At 38.1% G+C, this 19224-nt stretch overlaps 1 protein-coding gene and 1 non-coding gene across 4 annotated transcripts; one reads left to right on the top strand and one right to left on the bottom strand.

Annotated features, from left to right (window-relative positions):
- Positions 1-611: 611 nt before the first annotated feature.
- Positions 612-7449, bottom strand: LOC112801602 (uncharacterized). 3 transcript variants are annotated; one of them, XM_025844424.3, is made up of 11 exons: positions 6917-7449; positions 6391-6809; positions 6198-6292; positions 5938-6045; positions 5506-5588; positions 5135-5268; positions 4785-4840; positions 3887-3979; positions 2007-2098; positions 1189-1295; positions 612-911 (listed from the first exon to the last, which is right to left on the bottom strand). In XM_025844424.3, the coding sequence occupies exons 2-11, from the start codon at positions 6616-6618 to the stop codon at positions 897-899; spliced, it is 1011 nt and encodes a 336-aa protein (XP_025700209.1). In that variant the 5' UTR covers positions 6619-6809; positions 6917-7449; the 3' UTR covers positions 612-896. The 3 variants fall into 3 exon arrangements, with proteins under 3 accessions (XP_025700209.1, XP_025700210.1, XP_025700211.1); XM_025844425.3 differs by lacking the exon at positions 3887-3979; XM_025844426.3 differs by lacking the exons at positions 612-911; positions 1189-1295; positions 2007-2098; positions 3887-3979 and adding an exon at positions 4137-4517.
- Positions 7450-18754: 11305 nt separating this feature from the next.
- Positions 18755-18862, top strand: LOC112804537 (small nucleolar RNA R71). The gene has a single exon (XR_003203149.1). It is a non-coding gene; the product is annotated as a small nucleolar RNA R71 (small nucleolar RNA).
- The last annotated feature ends 362 nt before the right edge of the window (positions 18863-19224 follow it).

Genomic DNA, 19224 nt, shown 5'->3' with positions numbered 1-19224 from the left:
CTGACGGAATCGGTTTGACTTTTATAATAACTATTTTGAAATTAATTTTACAAAGTTGTGTAAGAGACAAATGTAAAAGGGACCAAAAAATTTGTAAAGGAAACCAACGTTCAAATCAAATTACCCTGAAGGCCAAAACAAAAAATCAGATTACCCAAACTCTCTTTATCTCTTTATATATATACATATAGAGCTATGGACGTGAAGTATGCATTTTATATGAATTGACTAGTCTTAACTTTTTCTTTGGGGAAAAAAACGTATGGAGTACTGAATGTTATTTTAAAATCTTTGGGGGGACAGTTTTGCCCTTTATTTTTGTTAGAAATCTGCTCAGTAGTAATTCTAGACTTCCAACTTCCAAGTTTAAACTTCTACATAAGTTATCTATATTTCTCATACTATGATACTAGCAACAAGCAAGAATTTTTTTTTTTTTTTGGTCTTCAAAATATTTCAATCAATAAAAAGTTTGCATATGAGAAGATAATGTGCCTCCACTAAATTTCGTTTACTAAAACTCAAGCAAATCTTACGTGACTAGTGCTGCAACAGTGATTTGGTAAGTTTCTGGTCAGACATTCAATTTGAGGAACAAGCCTTGAAGCAGCTAGGTTAAGTAGTTGAGGTTGTTCTGACTTGTGATACCATAAAGATTACATAGAAATTCATATACAAAATTAGTCTAATAGAAAACTTATCGCGCATTATTACATACCTCAAATTTCAAAGCTCATTGCATATTTTATTCGCCATAATCAAAATACCCAGCTTATACTTCTACTTTGCAAGAAAAAGGGAGAAGTTTATACAAAGATATAGATTTGTACATGCGCCACATTTGTGCAGAACAGACAATGTTCCCATCAAGAAATCTGAAACAATTCTTCGATATATTATTGTCCTTGAAGCTGTTTACAAGAAAACAGAAAAAGCTGAGTGTTAAAAAACAGGTTTACATAAACATATTCAAACTGCAAGAAAGAACCAAAATGATAACTTGCAAGGCACACTGTAGAGACTAAATCGCAATATCTATGTCGTTGATGAGAAGTTAATTAAAAAATTAGTTGCAGATTATACAGTCATTAATGTAATTTTTATCTTATTAAATCTAAAACGGTAGGTTTTCTTATTGATAGTTTAGAACTTCAGATACTACATTGAGTCGATTCGGTATAAATATACCTGAAGTGATGAAAGGAGCAATGCAACACCAGTGTTCCAGAAAGCATGGATAGTGATGGGAGCGAGAAGGTTGCGAGTTTGAGCATATGAAATCCCCATAAATGTCCCTATAAATATATCTCAAATATTTGTTATTTCTTCACGAGATTGACAAATATCGGTAATTTCAAAACCAAATAAGTTGCAATCTTCTTTTTCCACTACACTGTAAACTCCTAGAGTTTTTATTCAAATTTTAACCAGGTGCTTATAATTTAAGAGTTAGTGATGAAATCTCTAGGTTGTACAAAAACTTTCAATCATGTTCCTATAATTTGAGGATTTTTAAATATGAAAACTTGATTACAAACTTTTACATTGTTAGAACTTAATGAAAATTAAGTCGAACTTTAGGAAGATCTGTTAGTTCTTGTTTGAGTTCTATTAAATCAATAAAAAAAAATATCTTTTTTTAATGAAAAAAAATCTTTTTTATTCTTCAGTGTGTTTGGCAAATTTCTATAATAGTTAAAAGTAAAAGCAATGGAAAAAAAAAACATCTTTTTTGAAAAGTTACAATTTACATCTTTTTTCTTTAAAAAAAATGTTTTTCACATAATAAATAAACAAAAAAGTACATTTATTTTATTTTCCCCAAACATAATTGATAGATAAAAAGATCTTTATATGAGATATCCAAACATAAAATCATTTTTACTTTTGTAAAAGATCTTTTAAAAAAAGATCGTTAAAAAAGCTAAACCATCATCATCATCAATTTTGTTTATTTAAGAAAAAATCCTTCAATGCCAATTCTGAAGATCATGTTATCACCCTACCTAAAACAAACAGTTGTGGAAAAGCTTCAGGAGTGAAATGGGCAAGAGCAAATACAGCAGCACTAATGATGATTGCTACCGGCGTCGGAACCCTACGGAGAGAGATTAAGCAACCCGCAATTATGAGGAGACTGAGCACGAATAACACAATAGCAGATAAAACATTCTAAATAACCCAAGCAAGCAATTTGGACCAACTACATGTTTAATTGTTTAAATTTGACAGAGCATGAATTTACTATTTGATAGTTTTTCATATTGAACAGATTAGAGGAGATAAGTCCCGAAATTAAACTTTGAACTTAGGCTGCAAACAATGCCTTAGTAGTTATACTACAAAAACCCCAAAACTGATTGATGAATAACTTGTAAATGCCATGAACCTGAAGTTTGAACTAAAAACAAACTCTAACCAATGCTGTAATAGTTTACACATAAAACTATCAGCTTATCATTAAACTATGTCTACAAATGGAGATGCCAAATACAGGATATAAACTTGCCACGGATGTACTAAAGTTCAATTCTAAGGTTTTATCACACTATATTGCCATATTGGATACAATTTAATTTTTTGTTGGCAGAGACTGAAAGAGAACTATATAAGAAAACCCTTTAGAACTATCTAAAGAAACTCATACAGTAGAAGCAGTAGTCAGCTTTTCAGCATACAGGTGAAATTATAAATGATCTTAAATGTTGGTTTAACGTACAACAGATGAATGAAACGTTTTCAAGGATGTGAAATCATACTCTTATGAAAGAAAAACAAATAAGGATTTCCTCATTATAAGATAAAATGAAATTTCTCGAGTTAATACTGAAAATGCTGACCTCCGACTCAATTTAGCCCTCCAATTTCCAGTTGACCAAAATTGTACCCTGAAACTTTAAGGTGTGACTCAAGTTGGCCCCTTCGTCCATTTCCGTCACCGGAGAGATAACGTGGCACGATTAAACGACGTCGTTTTACTCCCCCCTCTTCTTCCTCCTCCTCAATGTCTGAACCTCCTACCACCCCATTGCCACCACCCTCAATCATACCTTCCCAACCCCACCATCCTCACCACTACCTCATCCACCACTCCATCGTCACCGCACCATCCCCTTCTCCATCTCCCTCTTCCTCCACCTCCTTAGCCAAAGAATACCGCAAAGGAAACTGGACCATCCAAGAAACCCTCATCCTCATCACAACCAAGCAACTCGACAACAAGTGAAGACTCAAAACCCCATCATCATCGTCGTCATCATCATCATCCTCACCTGCATACTCCACCACCCCAACAAGTAGAAGCAGCGGTGAGTTAAGGTGGAACTGGGTTGAAAACTATTGCTAGAGCCAATGGCTGCTTGAGGTCACAGAATCAAGTTGTCCCAATTTTCATTGCATTGATTCTGTGAGAAGAACGGAAGGACGGAAGAGGGAAAGGGGGCATTTACTGATCAAATTGAGGAGGAGAAAGAAGAGGGGGGTGGTGGGGAGAGGTGAGGAGCAGGGGTGGTGGTGGTGGTGGTGGTGAGGGTGGTGGGGTTGGGAAGGTATGATTAAGGGTGGTGGCAATGGGGTGGTGGGAGGTTCAGACATTGAGGAGGAGGAAGAAGAAGAAAGGGAGGAGTAAAACGACATCGTTTAGGCGAAAGCAGCAAAACGACATCATTTAATCGTGCCACGTCATCTTTTCGGTGACAGAAATGGACGGAGGGGCCAACTTGAATCATCTTAAAGTTTCCGGTTACACTTTGGGTCAATTGAAAATTAAAGGGCTAAATTGAATCCGAGGTCAAACTTCAGGGACCATTTTGAGTATTAACTCAAAATTTCTCCAACAATTTTGATATATAATGGGGAATGAAAGCACATGAACGAGGCGTAATACCACTTAGTCAAGGAAGCCATAATAAAGCCTCGAAATACAGTCTCCTCAAGAAGGGGAGCAAGAACACCTGTTGTTCCTACCACACAAGCAGTACTACAATGAAGATCACCATAATCAATTACTTAATCATGAAACTAGGAACTCGGATATAGAGCATACCATAAAACTTACAGACATCATAAAATTAAAGTCCAAACAACCATGTGGTCTAAAAAAAAGCATGTCTATAAATGCATCACAAAATAACAAATGTATCTCAAAAAAGGAAATTTAAAAGAAAAAGTGTCTGTAGACAAGCTAACAAAATGTAGGTATTTTTTAAATGATTTTAGCTATAGTACTTAGTCTATCTACGTCCACCTATGTCGTGCAGCCCATTCAATTTCTTCTCTTCAAGTAACTAAACAACTTAAGGCGGGATTCTTCCATCTTTTAGGTGATATCCAAGCCTTTTGTTTAATACATTCATTATTAACCCTATATTGTTCTTGTTCAATATGTCCATCCATCCAATGCAAAATCATCATCTCTACAACGTAAAGCATATTGTATAGAATCTGAAATTTTCACCTCCAATCTAGAATTTATATGCCCCTTCCAGAACCTACATTCAGTGGGATAGGTACTATATCTGCAAAAATTATGCATCGTAAATTGATTCTTGAAAGTGCTTAGCAAGCATGTACAACACCAAGGTATACAGGGATCAAAGTCATCCATTATAACAACCATTTCATGTTCGTGAAGATTAAGCAAGACTTTAGGTTGGGTGTCAACTACTTAAACTAATCATCCTCTTTCATCCAAACCAGCTACATAAAAATTTCCAAAGCATAAATAGGGATCTTTATGGGGAACACAAAAGGATACGGAATAACTATTGCAATTTGCAAAGTACCTGAAAGTGATATTCAAAGATCCAATTGATGGAAGCAACGTAACAAGAGAGTCAATCTGAAAAGAAGCTAAATCAGAGATGATCCAGAGATCAAAATCACACAAGCTTAATTAACTCCTATGAACAAATTAGGTAATCTTGAACAGGAAACAGCTTGCCCCTAAGATTTTGAGCATCTAATATTCGGCATTCAATAAACCCAATTTGGCTATAGTCAGCTGGAAAGCTTCATGCTAAGATGGCAACATATTACAAATTATTGAAGTGGAGTCAGTACACAGTACTTAAACAATTATGCTGCTTCAGTGGCTGAAACTGGCCATCTCCCATTGAAAGCCAAGATTATTTACCTCCATTTCCGGAGTTTCGCCACTAAAGAAGGACATGACAGCTCCAGTCATCGCCATGGCAGTCAGGGCACCAGCTAGTCCGATTCCTGCCCACAAAAGCCACCCCTTTTGAAGATCGAAAGGTACTCCCCAATCTGAAATATTGTTTCGCCTTTAAATGAAGATGAGATAAGCAACAACACAAGATACTATGATTCTATAGATCAAAATCTGACTAGAATGAGGTTTGAGACAACACACTGCAACAATAATTATGCAAGAAAGCTACAACACATTCTGCAGTGGACTAAATGGTTGGCATACATATAAACATTTGAAACTATTTGCTTGTATTCTATGAAATTCTGAAAACTTTTGGAATGATCAATTACCATATTTGAAGAAGTCTTCTGACAGTGGCTGGTAACTGTTAGCCATACGATAAATAATTCCAAGTACAACAGCAGTTATAAGGCTGCCAAATGAATACAAAAAAATAACGTAATCAGAACAGCCTTCACTTTAACATTGGAAAGAAAATTATGTTATTTAGATAGATTTACATGATTAAGTGCTTCCCAAATAAGGAAAACAGTCAAAAAGGCAAAGACCTAAAGTTAAAGATAAAAATTTTCGCATAAGTTACATTACTGGCTACTATGAGCATTATCCTGTGGTCTGGCTATAAAAACATGACATGCCTGCATCACTTCAATATCCTTAACAATCACTAACAAAAAGCAAAAAGGTAGAAGCTACTTCACAATTTGCCAAAAGAATTTGCAAAAGTATAAGGGTAACAGTCTAAAAAAGATGTTGCATACCCCTGCTCCGCGAAACTTATCTCCGATTTCTCATCTAAACTTAGCTCATCGTACTGAATGCCCAGATTTATTACTGCTGCTGCCTCAACCAAACCTGTAAAAACGAAACTGGCTGGAAAAGAATTAACACTAGAACCTTCGAAAACCAAGCAAATAACTGAATAAACACACAAATCAACGGTAACAGTAACATGATTCTACATGATTTTACATTATTTGACACATTTGATATGAAATCACGGTAGGTATTCAAAACAAACCCTAATCCACAGGACAGAGAAGTTAACGCAAGTGTTTGCCATTGCCAAGGCACCTGCCATCGCTGGAGAATTGGCCATTTGTTCGATCCAGATTCCTAAATTAAGAGAATGATACAAAAGTAAGCACTAAAATGGCCTTATTCTTTCATCTTCTCACTTTAATGGAGCAACGAAAAAGTAGCAAAACTGGTACCTTGTCCTGTAACTTGGTTTCAGATTCGTCTCGAGGATTGGAGAAACAAACTGATGGAAGAGTTCTTTCACTCAGAGAACCAAAATGGAAGGGAATAGACACGGTTGCTCTTCTTCGAAGGTGTTTGAAGAATAAGGGTTTAGTGCGAGAGAGGTTGAGGTTTTTGGCATTGAATTGGAAACACGGCGAGAACGAAGCTAGAGAAGAGGTAGCAAGCTTTGACAACATTGTGGGGAGTTGACGACAACTTTGATCAAGGTTTTAAGTTGAATTCGACTGCTAACACACTAAGCGTTTTTTGGGGGGAGTATGGACTCAACAATACTTTGGACGAAGTTCGTGTCTAAAATCCAAATAGAGTAAACACTCAGCCGATCTTGATCCTGATCTTGACCTTTACCTCCAGGACAACGCCATTTCTGAGAATTTAAAAATCTTAAATCGGTTTCTATTCTCATAAATTTTAGGATAATGTCATTCTTTCATCAAGTTTAATGTTAAAGGCTAACGAAAAAAAAATGCTTACATAGATTGTTAATGGGATGAGATATCCATTATCTCTTGAACTGTTAATTCCGAATTGGATGGAAACTGATACGATGCACAGATGAAATTCGATAAAGATCTAATTAACCCTAACTCTTCAATTGAAAACAGCGTCGCAATGGATTGAATACTGGTATGAAAACTTCTATTTGTTGTTCTGCAAGCTGCGAAACCCTAAAAAATGAACAAGAGTGGAGTTGAAGGAGATGGAGGTGACGAGCAGAGCTAAAGTGGCAAAGAAGGATATGCTTGTGAGTAATCACACCAGAAGAAGATTTGTTGTTCCTACATGTAAATGTGGTGTTTATGCTATTCTATACATGTCAAGAACAGAGAAAAATCCAGACAAGCTATTTTTGGATGTCCAAATTTTAAGGTACTGTTAACCATGTGGTTCATTATTTGTTAAATGATTTCTATCTTAATGTTACTGATGTGTGATTATTGTTAAATGATATTTATTTCAATGTTATTGATGTGTACTTGTTATTGTAGACTGCATCACCTCAATGCAATTTCTATCCATTACTTGATGAATATGTATCTTCTATTTATCAAGATTCTAGTGGTGTTGCTCTGATGGAAAACACGGGAGATACTATCAGAATCAAAATTATATGGCGGAGGAAAAACTAATGAAACTTGAAGAACAACTAAATGAACATTTAACATAAACATAATCTTGTAGTCATATACATTCTCTAAAGAAGGCAAGTTGCTGCCACACTAAAATACCATATTAAAATATTACATCAAAACTTATATCTAATACCATTTATACTTTTCCTAAAGATAGTGAGACGCTGCTACACCAAATTATATAATTAAAAGGTCTTGAATTGAGTCTCAACTCTCAAATGCTAATAATATACTACCAACATACTATTAATATACTAAAACAAACTATCACAATTTACCCAGTCTTTTTAAGAGTTTTAAACCCAGATGTAAAGATGAAGTTAAAAATTCTTGATGCAATTCCAACACTAGCAGCTGTTATTGTTTCGGATGACACACTATGTGGAGCAAATGGTTTAGCATTTGCTAGAGGAATACATAGTGCCATAGTTGGTAGAACAGATTGGGGGTAATGCTTAGGGAGTTCGGGGCCTAAAAACTCTACTTCTTTGAAGAGCTGGGTTGGTTGGATATTGTGGCACCTTATTAGCTGATGCAGATGAATTCAATTGAGATGTGTTAGCTGTCTTATTTCTACTATCATCTCCAACATGTATACAGAATCAATTGATCAATAGCTTCTCAGTAATAAGATAAAGGAGGTCAATAACAATAAGTATCACACCTCTCGTTAGAGAGCAGATTGAGATAATGGGATCTCTTCAGTTGTTGCTGGAGGTTTTTGATGATCGAATTTTTGACGGTTTAGAATTTCACAAATGAATTATCGTTGCAAGTATAGTTTCTAAACTAACAATAATCCTTTCATACAAAAGATTGTTTGTCACAAGTAACAAACCCCTAAAATTTATAACCGAAGTATTCAAACATCGGGTCGTTCTCCCTAGGAATTGGTTGTGAGTTATTTTTGGGGTTTTAATAAGAAACATGAAAGATAAATGGCAAGAAAGTAAACTAAGGCCTAAAAAGGTCTTGGCAAGGGTTGGTGGTCAAGGATCTCTATCCTAATCACTAACCACAATATGAGAATTGGCAAGGATTAATCTCATTAAATCATCCTCTAACTAGTAGTAAAGGAAAGTCAAATGAGCTATATCAATCCTAGTCCATAAGTCCTAACTCTCCACTAATTCAATAAGTGAGAACTAGAGTCAATGGATCCCAATCATCAATTACTTGGATATTAGTAACTCAAGAGTTCCTAAGTTACCTTTCCAAGCCAAGAACATAAAACTCTACTCTAGAATCCAACCAAGCATTTTCTCAAACACTTGGAAGGCACAAAAGAAAAGCATAGTAAATTGACAACAAGAATGAAATCTAACAACAATTATTGAAAGGAATTAACAACAACAATCAAAAGAAACACATTTATTATGAATTACCTTGATTGAATTGAAAGAGAGTAGAAGAAACAAAAGTAGATCTACAACAAAACACAAGAACAACATAAAGGAAATTACAACAAGGGAATGGAAGAAGAATCAATGTAACAACAAGGAATTGAGAAGATAGAAGTAGAAGAAGATGAATTAAAATCTAGATCTAAGAACTAAACTTAATCCTAATCCTAATCCTAGAGAGAAGTGAGAGTTTCTCTCTCTAGAAACTACTTCTAAAACTAAACTATGACTAATGGTAACTAACATGTCCATCCCTCTTCAATCCTTGGCTTAAATAGGATCAGAAATGAGTTGGATTGGGCCCACAAGGCTTGTAAATTCGCTAGCCACGAGTTTGCATGAAGTGAATCACGTGCACCAATGGCGCGTACGCGTATAGTGCACGTACGCGTCCTTATACGTATAGCAACTATGGCAAATCTTATATTGTTTCGAAGCCCCGGATGTTAGCTTTCCAACCCAACTTGAACCGCATCATTTGGACCTCTGTAGCTCAAGTTATGGTCGATTAAGTGCGAAGAGGTCGGCTTGACAGCTTTTGTGTTTCCTTTATTTCTTCATGAGTTCTCCATTTCTACATGCTTTTCCTTCATTCCCTTGGTCCAATCCTTGCCTCCTAAATCTGAAATCACTTAGCAAACATATCAAGGCATCTAATGGAATCAAGGAGAATTAGATTTAGCTATTTTAAGTCCTAAAAAGCATGTTTTCACTCTTAAGCACAATTAAAGGAGAAGTTATAAAACCATGCTATTTCAATGGATAAATGTGGATAAAAGGTTATAAAATCCCCTAAATCAAGCACAAGATAAGTCCTACAAATAGGGTTTATCAGTTTTGTTGCTCTCTTGGACTTCTTGTTATACTTTTTAGCTTAGCCTAGTTTCACATAGCACACTCAATAAGATAAAGATGTAAAATTTGTTATCTATTAATATATAATAAGAATGTAGTTATGGTCTTTGTTTGACAAGTGTTGAGTCTTATACAATGACAAGTGTATAGGCTAAATGTTTGACAAGTGGTAAAACAATAAAATTTAATAAAATAATAAAAACTAAAAGGTTCTGTAACGTACTAATATAGGAGAATATTGGGCGGGAGTTTAAGGAAGTTCAAATTTAAAACCATTTTGTTTCACACTTCCAGCTGTCTATCACTTCCAAAATCATTTTCTCTCTCATCCTCATATATAAGTTTGTTTCTTCACCTTTTTCATTAAAAAATCACAAATTTAACTCAATAATACTTCTTTAAATTCATTATTCTTCAAGAGCCAACATGCTTAACTTCAATATCAATTCTACATAGTTAATTCATACATCCAGAAAATAAAGATAAGGCCACCACATCAAAGTAGTCAGAATAACTCATAATATAACTCAAGATCTTTATGTATTTTACTACTTCTTTTTCAAAAATTTTCTTTTTAATTTTAGTGGGTAATGCATGAGACATCTTCTAACTATAAAAATTTCAAAAATAAACTACTAAAACAAAGAATAAGATAAAGGAAGGGATAATGAAACTTAACCACCTCAGTTATGGTGGCTACTGATCTTCTATGAAGATGATTCACCTTCCTTTGGTGCCTTTGATGATAATATGATCCCAGAGCTCACTCTACAACACCAAACTTAAAAAGTTGCTTGTCCCCAAGCAAAGAAAAATTGGTCCCTTCTTGGCATTGAACGCCAGGACTGCTTCCCTTATGGGCGTTGAACACCCAAGCTCTCTCCTCCTTTCTAGCGTTGAACACCAGTAAGGGACACCCTCCAGGGTGTTTTGTTCTCCATTCTGGGTTTGTCTATCCCTGTTCTAAATACTATGCATGATCACCAACATTAGACAAGCTAGAAAAACTATGAAAATCAATGACAAGGAAAAATTTACTAAAAGTAATTTAAAAGAGAATGGAAATTAAAACATAATTAAACTAAGGGATACTTATATTTGGGTTACCTCCCAACAAGCGCTTCTTTATTGTCATTAGCTTGACACTTGATTGTTGAATTTTCTTCCTCTTCTTCCAGTTGGTTAAAAGAAATGACTCTATGGGAGAAGATTAGTGCCCTCGGATGTGAATTCCCCCTAACAAGCTTTCTGGTATTGCTATCAACTTGATTCTCCTTGCTTGTTAGGGTAGGGGTTGGATTGCTTCTGACTGACTGGTGCACGAAATTGTGATCTCAATGGCGCCAACAACTTGGTACACACAATTGTAATCTCAACTCTTTTTCACAACTTCGCCCAACTAACCAGCAAGTGCACTGGGTCGTCCAAGTAATAAACCTTATGTGAGTAAGGGTTGATCCCACGGAGATTGTCGGCTTGAAGCAAGATATGGTCACCTTGTAAATCTCAGTCAGGCGAGTTCAAATGGTTATGGAGTTTTAATAATTAAAAGATAAATAAAACATAAAATAAAGATAGGGATACCTATGCAATTTATTGGTGGGAATTTCAGATAAGCGTATGAAGATGCTTTATCCCTTTTGAATCTCTGGTTTCCTACTGTCTTCATCCAATCCTTCATACTCCTTTCTATGGTAAGCTGTATGCTGGGTGTCACCGTTGTCAATGGCTACTTCCCATCCTCTCAGTGAAAATGGTCCTCTACGGTTTCTATACGGCTAATTAACTGTCGGATTTCTCGTCTCGAATGAAAAATAACATGCACAGATATCATATGGCTAATCAGCTGTTGGTTCTCGATCATGTAGGAATAGGATTTACTATCCTTTTTGCGTCTGTCACCACGTCCTACAATCGCGAGTTTGAAGCTCGTACAGTCATCCCATCCCAGATCCTACTCGAAATACCACAGATAAGGTTTAGACTTTCTGGATCTCCAGAATGCTGCCAATTGATTCTAACTTATACCACGAAGACTCTGATCTCGGATTCAGATGCCCCATTGTCAGAGGGGAGTCGATGTGAATCGTTGATTAGAAACCCAAGAGATATACATTCAAGCTTGTTTTCATGTAGAACGGAAGTAGTTGTCAATCACGCGTTCATAAGTGAGAATGGTGATGAGTGTCACATAATCATCACATTCATCATGTTCTTGTGTACGAATAGACATCTTAAAATAAGAATAAGCATGAATTGAATAGAACACAGTAGTACTTTGCATTAATACTTGAGGAACAGCAGAGCTCCACACCTTAATCTATGGTGTGTAGAAACTCCACCGTTGAAAATACATAAGTGATGAAGGTCCAGGCATGGCCGAGAGACCAGCTGCCAAAAGGTGATCAAAGGATCAAAAGATAATCCAAAGATATCTAATACACTAGTAAAAAGTTCTATTTATACTAAACTAGTTACTATGGTTACAGAAACAAGTAAATGATGCAGAAATCCACTTACGGGCCAACTTGGTGTGTGCTTGGTCTGAGCATTGAAGCTTTCAAGTGTAGAGGTCTTTCTTGGAGTTAAATGCTGGTGCGCAAAATTGTGAACAATACTTTTTCACAACTCTCATAATCCCCGGTCATGAACTCCAAAAACTTGGTAGCTCAATACCATGGCATTACACAACTTCGCACAACTAACCAGCAAGTGCACTGGGTCGTCCAAGTAATAAACCTTACGCGAGTAAGGGTCGATCCCACGGAGATTGTTAGTATTGAAGCAAGCTATGGTCATCTTATAAATCTTAGTCAGGCAAACTCAAATGGTAATGGTGATGAACGAAAATAACACAAAGGTAAAGATAGAGATACTTATGTAATTCATTGGAAGGAACTTCAGATAAGCGCATGAAGATGCCTTCCCTTCCGTCTCTCTGCTTTCCTACTGTCTTCATCCAATCCTTCTCATTCCTTTCCATGGCAAGCTTGTGTAGGGTTTCACCGTTGTCAATGGCTACCTCCCATCCTCTCAGTGAAAGCGATTGCATATGCTCTGTCACAGCATAGCGAAATTCAGCTGTCGGTTCTCGGTCAGGCCGGAATAGAATCCATTGATTCTTTTGCGTCTGTCACTAACGCCCCGCCTGCTAGGAGTTTGAAGCACGTCACAGTCATTCAGTCATTGAATCCTACTCAGAATACCACAGACAAGGTTAGACCTTCCGGATTCTCTTGAATGCTGCCATCAGTTCTCGCCTATACCACGAAGACTCTGATCTCACGGAATGGTTGGCTCGTTTGTCAGACGAGCACTCGGTTGTCAGGCGATCAACCATGCATCGTGCAATTAGGAATCCAAGAGATATTCACTAGAGCCTTGATCGCTTGTAGAACAAGAGTGGTTGTCAGTCACCTTGTTCATGGGTGAGAATGATGATGAGTGTCACGGATCATCACATTCATCAAGTTGAAGAACAAGTGATATCTTAGAACAAGAACAAGCGGAATTGAATGGAAGAACAATAGTAATTGCATTAATACTCGAGGTACAGCAGAGCTCCACACCTTAATCTATGGTGTGTAGAAACTCCACCGTTGAAAATACATAAGCATAAGGTCTAGGCATGGCCGAATGGCCAGCCTCCCAAAGAGGGTTCAATCATAAAAACATGATCAAAAGATCTAAAGATCGAAAAGACTCTCAATACAATAGTCAAAGGTCCTACTTATAGAAAACTAGTAGCCTAAGGTGTACAGAAATGAGTAAATGACATAAAAATCCACTTCCGGGCCCACTTGGTGTGTGCTTGGGCTGAGCAATGAAGCATTTTCGTGCAGAGACTCTTCTTGGAGTTAAACGCCAGCTTTAGTGCCAGTTTGGGCGTTTAACTCCCATTTGGGTGCCAGTTCCAGCGTTTAACGCTGGGATTTCTGAGGGTGACTTTGAACGCCGGTTTGGGCCATCAAATCTTGGGCAAAGTATGGACTATCATATATTGCTGGAAAGCCCAGGATGTCTACTTTCCAACGCCGTTGAGAGCGCGCCAATTGGGCTTCTGTAGCTCCAGAAAATCCACTTCGAATGCAGGGAGGTCAGAATCCAACAGCATCTGCAGTCCTTTTCAGTCTCTGAATCAGATTTTTGCTCAGGTCCCTCAATTTCAGCCAGAAAATACCTGAAATCACAGAAAAACACACAAACTCATAGTAAAGTCCAGAAAAGTGAATTTTAACTAAAAACTAACAAAAATATACTAAAAACTAACTATATCATACCAAAAACATACTAAAAACAATGCCAAAAAGCATACAAATTATCCGCTCATCACACCACCAAACTTAAATTGTTGCTTGTCCTCAAGCAACTGAAAATCAAATAAGATAAAAAGAAGAGAATATGCAATGAATTCCAAAAACATCTATGAAGATCAGTATTAATTAGATGAGCGGGGCTTTTAGCTTTTTGCCTCTGAACAGTTTTGGCATCTCACTCTATCCTTTGAAACTCAGAATGATTGGCTTCTTTAGGAACTTAGAATCCAGATAGTGTTAATGATTCTCCTAGTAAAGTATGATGATTCTTGAACAAAGCTACTTATTGAGTCTTGGCTGTGGCCCAAAGCACTCTGTCTTCCAGTATTACCACCGGATACATACATGCCACAGACACATAATTGGGTGAACCTTTTCAGATTGTGACTCAGCTTTGCTAAAGTCCCCAATTAGAGGTGTCCAGGGTTCTTAAGCACACTCTTATTTGCCTTGGATCACAACTCTTATTTCTCTATTTTTTCGTTTTTTTGATATTTTTTTTTGATATTTTTTTTTTGGATAGAAATGCTTTTTTCTTGCTTCAAGAATCATTGTAATGATTTTTCAGATCCTCAGTAACATGTCTCCTTTTTCATCATTCTTTCAAGAGCCAACATTCATGAACTACAAATTCAAGATACATATGCACTGTTTAAGCATACATTCAGAGAACAAAAATATTGCCACCACATCAAAATAATTAAACTGTTATAAAATTCAAAATTCATGCAATTCCTTCCTTTTTCAATTAAGCACGTTTTTTTTTATTTAAGATAGGTGATGGATTCATAGGACATTCATAACTTTAAGGCATAGACACTAAGACACTAATGATCACAAGACACAAACATGGATAAACATAAGCATACAATTCGAAAAACAGAAGAATAAAGAACAAGGAAATCAAAGAACGGGTCCACCTTAGTGATGGCGGCTCTTTCTTGCTCTTGAAGATCCTATGGAGTGCTTGAGCTCCTCAATGTCTCTTCCTTGTCTTTGTTGTTCCTCCCTCATGATTCTTTGATCTTCTCTAATTTCATGGAGGATGATGGAGTGTTCTTGATGCTCCACCCTTAGTTGTCCCATGTTGGAACTCAACTCTCCTAGGGAGGTGTTTAATTGCTCCCAATAGTTTTGTGGAGGAAAGTGCATCCCTTGAGGAATCTCAGGGATCTCATGATGAGTGGGATCTCTTGTGTGCTCCATCCTCTTCTTAGTGATGGGCTTGTCCTCATCAATGGGGGTGTCTCCATCTATGTCAACTCCCACTGAATAACAGAGGTGACAAATGAGATGAGGAAAGGCTAACCTTGCCAAGGTAGAGGACTTGTCCGCCACCTTATAGAGTTCTTGGGCTATAACCTCATGAACCTCTATTTCTTCTCCAATCATGATGCTATGGATCATGATAGCCCGGTCTATGGTAACTTCGGACCGGTTGCTAGTGGGAATGATTGAGCGTTGTATGAACTCTAACCATCCTCTAGCCACGGGCTTGAGGTCATGCCTTCTTAATTGAACCGGCTTTCCTCTTGAATCTCTCTTCCATTGGGCGCCCTCTTCACATATGACTGTGAGGACTTGGTCCAACCTTTGATCAAAGTTGACCCTTCTAGTGTAGGGATGTTCATCTCCTTGCATCATAGGCAAGTTGAACGCCACCCTCACACTTTCCAGACTAAAATCCAAGTATTTCCCCCGAACCATAGTAAGATAATTCTTTGGATTCGGGTTCACACTTTGGTCATGGTTCTTGGTGATCCATGCATTGGCATAGAACTCTTGAACCATCAAGATTCCGACTTGTTGAATGGGGTTGATAAGAACTTCCCAACCTCTTCTTCGGATCTCATGTCGGATCTCCGGATATTCACCCTTTTTGAGTGAAAAAGGGACCTCGGGGATCACCTTCTTCAAGGCCACAACTTCATAGAAATGGTCTTAATGCACCCTTGAGATGAATCTTTCCATCTCCCATGACTCGGAGGTGGAAGCCTTTGCCTTCCCTTTCCTCTTTCTAGAGGTTTCTCCGGCCTTGGATGCCATAAATGGTTATGGAAAAACAAAAAGCAATGCTTTTACCACACCAAACTTAAAATGTTTGCTCGTCCTCGAGCAAAAGAAGAAAGAAGAGAGTAGAAGAAGAAGAAATGAAGGAGATGGAGAGGGCTTTGTGTTCGGCCAAAAAGGAGAAGAAGTAGTGTTTAAGGTGTGTGAAAATGAAGGAGTGAATGAGGGTTTATATAGGAGAGGGGGAGAGAGATGTTCGGCCATTTGAGGGTGGGTTTGGGTGGAAAAGTGGTTTGAATTTGAATGGTGAGGTAGGTGGGGTTTTATGAAGGATAGATGTGAGTGGTGAAGAGAAAGATGGGATTTGATAGGTGAGGGGTTTTTGGGGAAGAGGTGTTGAGGTGATTGGTGAAGAAGAGAGAGAGTGGTAGGGTAGGTGGGGATCCTGTGGGGTCCACAGATCCTGAGGTGTCAAGGAAAAGTCATCCCTGCACCAAATGGCATGCAAAATCACGTTTTGTGCCATTTCTGGCGTTAAACGCCGGGCTGGTGCCCATTTCTGGCGTTTAACGCCAGCATCTTGCCCCTTTCTGGCGTTTAACGCCAGTCTGGTGCCCCTTTCTGGCGTTAAACGCCCAGAATGGTGCCAGACTGGGCGTTAAACGCCCGCCAGCTAACCTCACTGGCGTTTAAACGCCAGTGGGTGCGTCCTCCAGGGTGTGCTATTTTTCTTCCTGTTTTTCATTCTGTTTTTGCTTTTTTCATGGATTTTGTGACTTCTTATGATCATCAACCTACAAAAGACATAAAATAACAAAAGAAAATAGTTAATTATAAAACATTGGGTTGCCTCCCAACAAGCGCTTCTTTATTGTCATTAGCTTGACAGAGGACTCTCATGGAGCCTCACAGATACTCAGACCCGTGTTGGAACCTCCCAACACCAAACTTAGAGTTTGAATGTGGGGGTTCAACACCAAACTTAGAGTTTGGTTGTGGCCTCCCAACACCAAACTTAGAGTTTGACTGTGGGGGCTCTGTTTGGCTCTGTTTTGAGAGAAGCTCTTCATGCTTCCTCTCCATGATGACAGAGGGATACCCTTGGGCCTTAAACACCAAGGATTCTTCATTCACTTGAATGATCAACTCTCCTCTATCAACATCAATCACAGCCTTTGCTGTGGCTAGGAATGGTCTGCCAAGGATGATGGATTCATCCATGCACTTCCCAGTCTCTAGGACTATGAAATCAGTAGGGATGTAATGATCTTCAACTTTAACCAGAACATCCTCTACAAGTCCATGGGCTTGTTTTCTTGAATTGTCTGCCATCTCCAGTGAGATTTTTGCAGCTTGCACCTCAGAGATCCCTAACTTCTCCATTACAGAGAGAGGCATGAGGTTTACACTTGACCCTAAGTCACACAAGGCCTTCTTGAAGGTCATGGTGCCTATGGTACAAGGTATTGAAAACTTCCCAGGATCCTGTCTCCTTTGAGGCAGTTTCTGCCTAGACAAGTCATCCAGTTCCTTGGTGAGCAAAGGAGGTTCATCCTCCCAAGTCTCATTTCCAAATAACTTGTCATTTAGCTTCATGATTGCTCCAAGGTATTTAGCAACGTGCTCTTCAGTGACATACTCATCCTCTTCAGAGGAAGAATACTCATCAGAGCTCATGAATGGCAGAAGTAAGTCCAATGGAATCTCTATGGTCTCATTTTGAGCCTCAGATTCCCATGGTTCCTCATTGGGGAACTCACTAGAGGCCAGTGGACGTCCAGTGAGGTCTTCCTCAGTGGCGTTCACTGCCTCTTCTTCCTCCCAGAATTCGGCCATGTTGATGGCCTTGCACTCTCCTTTTGGATTTTCTTCAGTATTGCTTGGAAGAGTACTTGGAGGGAGTTCAGTAATTTTCTTGCTCAGCTGACCTACTTGTCCTTCCAAATTTCTGATAGAGGACCTTGTTTCAGTCATGAAACTTTGAGTGATTTTGATCAGATCAGAGACCATGGTAGCTAAGTCAGAGGTATTCGGCTTAGAGCTCTCTGTCTGTTGCTGAGAAGATGATGGAAAGGGCTTGCTATTGCTAAACCTGTTTCTTCCACCATTATTGTTATTGAAACCTTGTTGAGGTCTCTGTTGATCCTTCCATGAAAGATTTGGATGATTCCTCCATGAAGGATTATAGGTGTTTCCATAGGGTTCTCCCATGTAATTCACCTCTTCTATTGAAGGGTTCTCAGGATCATAAGCTTCTTCCTCAGATGAAGCTTCCTTAGTACTGCTTGGTGCATTTTGCATTCCAGACAGACTTTGAGAAATCATATTGACTTGTTGAGTCAATATTTTGTTCTGAGCCAATATGGCATTCAGAGTGTCAATCTCAAGAACTCCTTTCTTCTGACTAGTCCCATTGTTCACAGGATTTCTTTCAGAAGTGTACATGAATTGGTTATTTGCAACCATTTCAATCAGTTCTTGAGCTTCTGCAGGCGTCTTCTTCAAATGAAGAGAGCCTCCAGCAGAGCTATCCAAAGACATCTTGGACAGTTCAGAGAGACCATCATAGAAAATACCTATGATGCTCCATTCAGAAAGCATGTCAGAAGGACACTTTCTGATTAATTGTTTGTATCTTTCCCAAGCTTCATAGAGGGATTCTCCTTCCTTCTGTCTGAAGGTTTGGACTTCCACTCTAAGCTTACTCAATTTTTGAGGTGGAAAGAACTTTGCCAAGAAGGCATTGACTAGCTTTTCCCAAGAGTCCAGGCTTTCTTTAGGTTGAGAGTCCAACCATGTTCTAGCTCTGTCTCTTACAGCAAAAGGGAATAGCATAAGTCTGTAGACCTCAGGGTCAACCCCATTAGTCTTAACATTGTCACAGATTTGCAAGAATTCAGCTAAAAACTGATGAGGATCTTCCAATGGAAGTCCATGGAACTTGCAATTCTGTTGCATTAGAGAAACTAATTGAGGCTTAAGCTCAAAGTTGTTTGCTCCAATGGCAGGGATAGAGATGCTTCTCCCATAGAAGTCGGGAGTAGGTGCAGTAAAGTCACCCAGCA

Source organism: Arachis hypogaea, chromosome 5, assembly GCF_003086295.3.
Source record: "Arachis hypogaea cultivar Tifrunner chromosome 5, arahy.Tifrunner.gnm2.J5K5, whole genome shotgun sequence".
Taxonomy (NCBI): Eukaryota; Viridiplantae; Streptophyta; class Magnoliopsida; order Fabales; family Fabaceae; genus Arachis; species Arachis hypogaea.
This window is presented reverse-complemented; position numbering and strand designations above follow the sequence as displayed.

Bases quoted from the DNA above. Each gene is read 5' to 3' on its own strand.
- LOC112801602 (XM_025844424.3), bottom strand. From the start codon at position 6,618: ATGTTGTCAAAGCTTGCTACCTCTTCTCTAGCTTCGTTCTCGCCGTGT. The intron at 5,589-5,937 runs GTATGCAACATC...TTCATTTGGCAG, and splicing joins ATAAGTTTCGCGGAGCAGGG to CCTTATAACTGCTGTTGTAC. The intron at 1,296-2,006 runs GTAGGGTGATAA...ATATATTTATAG, and splicing joins TCCACAACTGTTTGTTTTAG to GGACATTTATGGGGATTTCA.